This window comes from Kryptolebias marmoratus, linkage group LG24 (assembly GCF_001649575.2).
Source record: "Kryptolebias marmoratus isolate JLee-2015 linkage group LG24, ASM164957v2, whole genome shotgun sequence".
Lineage (NCBI taxonomy): Eukaryota > Metazoa > Chordata > Actinopteri > Cyprinodontiformes > Rivulidae > Kryptolebias > Kryptolebias marmoratus.
Window position 1 is genome coordinate 10,177,684 of NC_051453.1, and position 8,965 is coordinate 10,186,648.

Below are 8,965 nucleotides of genomic sequence, written 5' to 3' on the forward strand. Positions count from 1 at the left end.
TTTTCATCAACTCTGGGTTTGTTTAGTGGAGCTTCCAAAAGTACAAAATGTGCTGCTGATAGACTTTATTTCGTCTCTCCTGCAGAATTACTGGAGCAACACGGGTGGAAGGGACGACTCAAACAGGTAAGAAGACTTGAGGTAACGCGCTGTTTGCCTGAAGCCACCTGTAGTGAGAAAAGCTGCATTTTCTAATGTGAACATTGTGAATCAGCTGTAATCAGTTTTTTTTTTTTTAAATCAGTGAATCTTTTAAAAGTGGGAATGTGTTGCCTTTGGCGAGGAGCTGACAAAGATTCGGCTTATTTGAACTCACTGCTTTGACCTCACCTTTTTAAAATCGTTGCTCGTTTTGTTGCATCTTTTTTTCCCACCCACACCAGAGAGTTCCTGTTCGAGCTCACACACCTGTTTTTGAACAGGTTGACCAAAAATGAATCTATTCTTAAACAAATGTGACTCAAAGATTTGTTGAAAGTGTGTCTGCTACATCCTACATAACAGAAGAGAACAGCTACAGATAATATTACATCACTCAAAACAGGTTTGTCAGTAATAATAATAATAATAATAGTAATAGATTCAGCTGTAAAAATATGCTAAAATGTTTCTCTGTCAACTTTATTTTGACAAACCTATTATAAATTCATTTAATGAAAGGGAAAAAAACTTTGAAAGCATTTCAATATAAAAAAGCTGATAGAAATACAGTATTTTAAACTTTAAAAAGTTTTCTACCTAACCTGAATGATGCAAAGTTTTCAAGAATCTTGTACAGATTATTTGCAGGAATATATAAGAATATATAAATAATTTTGACTACTGCAACAAGAGGCAATGTGAGCAGAAAAAGGGACACATGGTGACTTTTTTTATTCATCCTAATAACTGGCAGAGACCAAAGCAGAACTATAAGAAATGCCAGAAACACATTGAATGATCGATGTTTAAAATCTTGGTTGGTTCTCCCTCAGGGTTCCTTCCGGCACCGACGGTTGGATGGAGTATGTTCCCATCTCCGAGAAGAAAAACGTCTCCGCCGTCGTTCTGCAGCAGCTCAGAGAAGGTAACCCTTGCTGCTTCTAGATTGATGAGGACAGGAGCTCAAATGCTGATGAAAACGACATTTTAAAGACTTCGTTGTGACATGTGCAGGTGGCCCCCTGTTGTACAACAGCGTGCAGCTGGTGCAGAACTCCGTGGCCCTGAACGGGAGCCAGCGGGTCCTGCTGGACCGTGTTATATCTGAGGAGGAGTGCTCCGACCTCAGAAACCTGGCACATGTAAATACGTTACACAGTTCAGATTAAAGAAAGGACGTGTCATTAGAGAATATTGACTTTACTTTTGGTCTGTTCGGTGTGAAAATAGAAAGCTCATTTGTGGCTCTTTTTTTGGTCTGTCAGACTGTCACTATGGCAGGAGACGGCTACAGAGGGAGGACGTCTCCCCACACTCCCAATGAGAAGTTTGAAGGAGCCACCGTACTCAAAACCCTGCAGGTACGCCGACTTTCCAACAAGTCATTTTCAAAACTATAACAAACGTGTTGCAAAAGCCCAGAAAGTGTTGAGTCACGAAAGACGACCTCTTCTCCTCCGCTGCAGTACGGCTACGAGGGCAGAGTGCCGCTGCGGAGCGCTCGCCTCTTCTACGACACCAGCGAGCGCGTGAGGCGAATTGTCGAGTCTTATTTCATGTTGAACTCGACTCTGCACTTCTCCTACACGCACCTGGTGTGCCGGACAGCCATCTCAGGTTAGAAACTCACATCGCAGGATGAAAGAGAAACACTGCAACTTATATTTATGCACTTTAAATGATATTCTTCACGTTTATGCACGTGACATTTAGATAAATGGTAGAATGCATTACTGTGCAGAAAATAATCATTATGTTTTTATTCTTTTTGAGCAAATAAATCATATCAAATGTGCCAAAGTAGAAGGAAATAAAACTTTGAAAATCTGCACCTCTATTATGTTACGCTCAAATGACCTTTTTGACATAAATTGAATAGTTTTCTACATATATTTATTAAAATCACATTATATTGTTTGTTTTCTTAGGCCAGCAGGATCACAGGAATGACCTGAGCCATCCCATCCACGCTGACAACTGTCTGCTGGACCCCGACGCCCACGAGTGTTGGAAGGAGCCTCCAGCTTACACCTACAGAGACTACAGGTCTGATGCTGCTGCTGTAGATGGAGGTTTTTGTCCGTGTAATCCCCGTGCTGACGAGCTGCTGTCATTTCCTTTTTCAGTGCACTGTTATACCTAAACGGAGACTTTGATGGAGGGGAGTTTATATTCACAGAAATGGATGCCAAAACAGTCACGGTGAGAGAAACTACTCCTGAGAAATAAGATTTACTTCAGATCGAAAGGAAGAAGATTGAACTACTTGCAGAAGTTAATCTTCGTGTACAAAAACATTTCATTTATGTGCAAGAAAATGTATCTAACAGGTGCATAAAGAGAAGTATTTCAACGTGATTTTATTGTGCGCTTTTTAAAGATTTAAATACAATGGTTGAACTCTTGAGAAGATGAAGAAATAAAAAACAGCTTTTAATCACAAACAGCAAACTTTATGATGTGTATGAACACGAAATAAGCACAACTGGAGCTGGATTCAAGTCCCAACATTCCTCCGTTTTTATTTTCTTGTCTTTCCTTTCAGGCGGCAGTGAAACCGAAGTGCGGCCGGCTGGTGGGTTTCTCGTCAGGGGGGGAGAATCCTCACGGCGTGAAGGCCGTCACCAGCGGGCAGAGGTGTGCCGTGGCTCTGTGGTTCACCCTGGACCCGCTCTACAGGGAACTGGTAAACAGCGTCTCAGCTCACCTCAGCTCTCCCTCTGGTTTTACTGTCAAATACGAGTTTTGAAACTTATCTACAGATTCACAGTGATTTCTGATTCATTCACAGTCAATTCATTTCTTTTTTGTTGTTGTTTAAACTGTCTGTAATATTTGCTAGCTGTGTTTCTGTTTAAATACTTACTATATTTACAGCAGCACATACTGAAAGCTCCCTACTACTACAACTACTATAATCTCGATTCTCCCTTTTGTTTTCAGGAGAGACTACAGGCAGACGAGGTGATCCAGGCTCTCGACACACAATCTGTTTGGGGTCAGGGCCTCAACATCAACCCCAAAGATGAACTGTAAGTAGCAGGAGAAAAACCCCACCTCCATCCCTCCTCTCCAATGAAACTCCCTTTTAGAATTTTACTATTTATTAAATGACCTTTGGATCAGAACATTTCTATTTTTGTACTGATTGATATGCAGGGTTGATAATAGTTGTCGGTTTTGTGTCTTTAGTTTTTTTACGCTTCGATCTGTTTTGGTTTTCCGTCATTTGTTTTTTTGTTCAAGCGATCTTAATGAACTGTGAAGATGACGTTTCACTGTTTGTGTTTGTTTCTGCACTCGGCTTTTTTAAAAAAATGTGTTTAAATACAAAAACATAATGTACAGTTCATAAAACAAATCTTATTTTTATTGGTTATTAGGCTCAAATAATATTTCATATCTTTGTCACGAGTCATACTGTCACATATGTTATTGCTAACATTGTTACCAGTTTTTACACATTTCTGTGCCAGTAATAGTTATTTTCAACGTAGACAGTACACTGTTTTTGTTTATTTACTTCTGAAATATCACTCATTCTATTTGCTAAAAAACCATCCTCTTTTTTTATGTGTCATAGTCTAAAACTAGAAAAATATAAACAGTTTCATTGGAGCAGAAAACAGGATTATTCGTTCACTGATTCACTGAGCGTTTTATGTTTGTTTTACTTTTATTTATGTTTGAATATTAGACAGCTGCTGTCTGCATTTATTGTGGAAAAAAACTTTTTCATAAAAGATGCCAATCGTTCCTGTTTCAAGGAATATATATTTGTACATCTTTTGTTCTTTATATTTGTATTGTTGATGATGATGATGATGATGATGATGATGCACTGTAAATCCAAATGTAAAAGAGTGATTTTGTTTTTCTACACAGATTTAAAATAACTACAAATCGGCCACTTTTTTAATTTAACTATGAAATGCTGTAACACAAAATAAATTGATTGGTACATGCTTATTAAAACAAACATATTCTATTAATTATGATCTTTTTGTCTGTTTTATGTTAATATTTATATGTAAAATTAAACACCACAACTAACAATGATGATCAAATGAAGAAATAAAGAATAGGTTGGTGCTTGGACAGAAGACAACAGGTTCATTGAATCAGTAGTTTCCTCTTGCAGAAATACAACATATTTGATTAGTTAAATATTAGAGCTTTTCTTGTAATCACGTAAGATGAAACAGACTCTTAATCAGTCTGTTTGTGCTTCTAAACTGTGCTGTTATTTATTAACCTAAATAAATAAGTTTGTAATCCATGGCAATAATCAAAAACATTACAAAATAAAGTCAATTAAAAACCATAAAGTTACTCTAAAAACATCAGTGGGACTCCATATTTGCTCTTCAGTTTGAAAGTTTTTTTTGACCTTTTGAACAAAATCCAGTAAATGTGGATGTACAGTTGTGTGAAACACATTAATGTATAAGGTTTCAGTGGCTATTGGACATTTTTGTCCTAACACTATTGGTTCTGTGTGATCAGAAACCTTTTAAAAGGTAAACGAACTCTTCAGTTTTCACACTGAAGCTGAAGGTTGTGAGGAGCTCCATATAAAGTAAGGGGCCTCTGACACCACACAAAATATAAAACAGTACAAACATCACTAAATACATTTATCAAAATATAGTTAATGTTGTTTGGTTTTTATGACAGATCTATGTACACTGGGAGGAGGTCACTGTGGTATACTTCTTATTTATTTGTTTAAAATGTGTGTTAACATAGCACAGCAGAAAAAAATCAAATGAATCCCATGAACAGACACAGGCCTACGGCTGTGTCCCAGCTGGTCTCGTGTTGCTGCTTCAACAGATGAAAATTAGTCTGTTCTGCTGAAATCAGAGGGTTCGTTGGGCCTGTTTGGTTCAGAAGCGGTAGGTCAGCTGTTCTGTGAACCTGAAGGGTTTGGTCTCATTGACGGAGCACATCAGGTCCCTCATACGGCGGGCGCGCCGCTCCTCCAGCACCAGCCTGCGAGAGTGCTCCCGGACCGCCTGCTGTTCCGCCCGCTTCTCCGCCCGCTTCCTCTTCAGCCAGCTGAGCAAAGGAAGAGGATGGTGACGATAAAGGTGAGCTCAACTCGAACCTAACGAGTCAGCTGATGACAATTTCCAAGACTCAATTCTGAACGGTGATTAGCAAAGGTTCTTGTTTCGTTAGCTTCATTAAACATCTCTGGTTTGTCTGATGGCTTGCAAATAAATTAATATAACCTTTGTTTTGTTTGTTTTTTTACTTTCCAGATGTGTCTACAGCTGCATGATGAATTAAACATAAATTATGAGGGGTTATATAGTCACTTAGCTTTACTGACAACTCAAATGTACTGAAATATGAGATACTATTTTTTTCTCATTATTAGCTTAATAACATTTTCAAGTATGAAACTAATATACTGAGATTTAAACAAATAAAATATTTTATTTGCAAAGATCAAAACAAACTGAGTCACAAACTAGACAAAACAAAAGCAACTAATTGTTTGGTTTACTCTTTCAGAGATGCTTGTGACCCAAAGGATCACATGGCAGCTGTGGCATGTAAAATGTTCAGGCATGATTTTATTGACTTTATTAATAGCTAAGATTTTATGGCAGCTGACTTTGAATAAAAGGCTGAAACTCACAGTTTAAAGGCGTGTTCACACTCCTCGCGGCTGTGCAGCAGGTAACTAGTGTCCTCCTCCAGTTTCCTGAGCTCCACCAGCTGCCTCTCCTTCTGATGCTGCTCCCGTTTCCTCTGAAGCCACGACTTGAAGGCCTCCTCCGGGTCACTGGAGTCTCTCTGAGAGAGGAAGTAACGTTCAAATTATTTAAAAAATATATTATAATTATTATATTTTTTATTGTTACGTTTCATATATTTGTTCTACTATTCTTTGAACAAAAAATCTTTTCCTGTGGTGTCTAAAAAATATGTGAATGGTTAAGTTTTCCTGTCCTTAAAGGAAAGTTTTTATGAGCACAATAACTTTGAGATAATATTGATGATCTGCAGGCTTGTGTCTTCTTTAGGGCATTATAACTATTAAATAAGTTGTTGTTACTCCTGTAGATATGGACAGTAGGTTGCTTTCAAGAAGATCCCTGACTGAGCCTGGAGGAAGTGGTTATATTTATAGGAGTGATCACAGGTAATGCCATTCATTTTAACATTTACATTGTTGTGTCTTTTTTGTGTTCATACTTTAGAGTTCATCCTCTCGATCTCCTGGGCTTGTTGGATTCTTCTCTCCTCTTGAAACTGCTCTCTTTTCTTCATCAGCCAGGCTTTGAACGCCTGTTCGTTCTCCTGCCTCTTCAGCTCCTCTTCCTCGTGCTTCCTCTGCTCTGCCTGGCCAGCAGATAAGAAGAAAAAATGGGTAAAATCTACGAAGTCAGCAAAGTTACCAAAGCTGGACTGGCTTTTAGGGGAATATTTTTTTTAGATTTCTTTTTAATTTTCATTTACTGTCATCTCACCAACTAAAGGCATCACCTACCTCTTTGGCCAGCCTCTCCTTCCTCCCCTGGATCCTCTGCAGCAGCTCTTTCTGCTGGGTGGAGAGGCTGTAGGTGGCCTGGCAGGGTGTTCCTGTAGCAGACTGCACCCGCCGCTTGCTGTTCCTCCTCTGGATGTCTCTCTGACTGTGGCTGGCTGAACTGGGTCTGATCCTGGGCTGTGCCGGAGGTTTGGGGGCTCGAAGGTGATCGACGCCCAGGTGAAAGGAAGAAGAGCCGATACGAAGTTGAGCGGAGGAGGAGGAGGAATTGTGGATCTTTCCAGCCTGCTGCTGGAAACGTGGTGAGGAGTGTGAATAGTCACTGAAACTGTTCGCTATAGGAGGCAGGACACTCTGACTCTCCACCTCATTCATGCTAACAAGGTCAAACTTCCCATCCTTTTCCACGAGCACTTTGTTGTCTTTTGACTCTGGATCCTCCTCACTGTTAAGTATTTTGCATTTCCTCCTCTCGTCACGGGGGGAAAGTTTTAACTCAGACATCTTCCTGGACACTTCAGTGTCTGCATCTGCAGCCTTGGCTCTGTCTTTGGTGTCCTTCTCTCCTTCTGCCTTATCGCTTTTGTCACCCGCCTCAAACTGGAGTGGAAGCACCACTAGGTCCACCAGAGTGTCTTTAAAATGCAAACGCCTCCGTCTCGTCATGTCTGGAGTTTCCTGTTCCTGTAGCTCTCTGTTGGCCTGCTGGATCTTCTCTAATATGTACTTCTTTTCCTCATCTGTTTGGTCATCAGTCTCCAGAGGAGGTGGCACAACAGGAAGGGATTTACTTGGGCTGTCTCGGTCTGAGTCATACTCTAATGGCTCCATTGGAGAGGGCCATCTCTCTTCTTCTTCATCCAAACGTTCTGTTTTAAAGCCTCTCTTCTGATTTGTTTTCCCGCCTTGTTTCTTCTCATCTTTTTCCAACTCTTTGTCGATTTCTGCCTCTACGTCTTCATCGTCAGAACCCTGTGAGGTAGATGAGGGACATATACGTTACTTAGGTTTTAACGTCAATGGGTCATCATCAGTCACTCAGCTGGTGACAGTGTTCTGATGTGATAACAGATATGTTTGTTGGCTCATTAATATTGCATCCAGCAGTAGCCCAGTGAAGGTATGCCACTGTATGTCACCAGCATTGGTTTCACATGCGAGCGGTGAGATGTGCCAGGTCGTGTAACTCAACACGATTAACTGTTACACTTGTACAGAGCTCTGTGGGTTAGTGACACATTCAGTACACAGTCTGCAGTAAGTAGAACTAAGCTCCAACCTAGATCTAAAACATGCAACAAAAGGCAAGGTGATGAATAAATTGTAGGAAGAGTTTTTGCATTTTGTGTGTCTGGTTACATTGTACATTAAGGCTGTACATACCTGGTCCTCACTCCGGCCCTCCTCACTGATCAGCCAGTCCAGATCCTTCTCAAAGTCGTCCTCGTACTCCTCCTGAGGTTTTGTGCCAGCAACCTCTGTCATAATCTGAAAAGAGACAAAGAATAAAATAAAAATACAAAAAGATTTGCTGGACATGATAAGAAAATAGTATGACTTTGCCTAAAATAATGAGATCTTTCTAAAGCTTTGAAGACAAATCTCCTAAACTAATAAAGATATTCACTATCTCCTGAGTTTTAATTGCTATAACTTTGTTCATCCTCAAATAAAACATACATCTTGGCTGTAATTTGTTGCTACATGAATAAATACTGTATTATAATTTAACACCTCACATTTTTATTTCTATTTTTGTGAAAAGGTAGCAACAAAGCACAAATCAATGCAAACCAAGACTGCTTTTTGTTTGCTTGTTTGTTTTTTGGAGTAATACTATGTTAACATTCAGCAGCACCATTAATAATAACTATACCTTTCACATGAGAGACAAAATCAGTGACTCAGGCAATTAGGGATACCTGAAATACAGACTAGGATGCTGTCAGTGTCTACAGAAGAAACATAAAAATATGCAAAAAAAATTAACTAAGAGTTGCAAACCTAAAGTTGTTCTGTATGCATTTGCTTTAAGATTTAATTCCTAGCAGCACTGTATCTTTGTGTTAATTTATAAAAGCCTTTTTTAAACAAAAAAGGTGTCTAAATTGACTGAAAATCCCCACTAATATTCAAAAAAAGTTAAAAAACAAAAACAACTGGACTTCTATTCTGTAGCTGAAGACGTTTCGCTTCTCATCCGAGGAGCTTTCTCAATTCAGAAATAGAGAGTGTGGAGTTGAGCTTTTAAAGCTGAGATGTGATGTAAGCTGGATTGCTTGCAAATTGTTCTCACTCTCCTAACAAAGGAGGCTCGTT

General features: G+C 39.4%; 2 protein-coding genes across 3 annotated transcripts in view; one reads left to right on the top strand and one right to left on the bottom strand.

Moving 5' to 3' along the window:
* Positions 1-4,144, top strand: part of p3h2 (prolyl 3-hydroxylase 2) — a 45,959-nt gene extending 41,815 nt beyond the window's left edge. For both annotated transcript variants that reach the window (XM_017407016.3, XM_037974188.1), the window contains exons 7-15: positions 86-126; positions 975-1,066; positions 1,156-1,283; positions 1,407-1,502; positions 1,608-1,758; positions 2,070-2,187; positions 2,268-2,343; positions 2,687-2,827; positions 3,085-4,144. In XM_017407016.3, coding sequence (XP_017262505.1) covers positions 86-126; positions 975-1,066; positions 1,156-1,283; positions 1,407-1,502; positions 1,608-1,758; positions 2,070-2,187; positions 2,268-2,343; positions 2,687-2,827; positions 3,085-3,177 — 936 coding nt within the window. In that variant the 3' untranslated portion in view covers positions 3,178-4,144. The remainder of the gene's footprint in view (positions 1-85; positions 127-974; positions 1,067-1,155; positions 1,284-1,406; positions 1,503-1,607; positions 1,759-2,069; positions 2,188-2,267; positions 2,344-2,686; positions 2,828-3,084) is intronic.
* Positions 4,145-4,840: 696 nt separating this feature from the next.
* ccdc181 (coiled-coil domain containing 181) overlaps positions 4,841-8,965 on the bottom strand; it is a 5,519-nt gene continuing 1,394 nt past the window's right edge. Inside the window, exons 2-6 of the mRNA XM_017407054.3 lie at positions 8,030-8,134; positions 6,647-7,618; positions 6,352-6,498; positions 5,792-5,949; positions 4,841-5,202 (exon numbers count right to left, since the gene is read on the bottom strand). Coding sequence (XP_017262543.1) covers positions 5,031-5,202; positions 5,792-5,949; positions 6,352-6,498; positions 6,647-7,618; positions 8,030-8,131 — 1,551 coding nt within the window. The 5' untranslated portion in view covers positions 8,132-8,134 and the 3' untranslated portion in view covers positions 4,841-5,030. The remainder of the gene's footprint in view (positions 5,203-5,791; positions 5,950-6,351; positions 6,499-6,646; positions 7,619-8,029; positions 8,135-8,965) is intronic.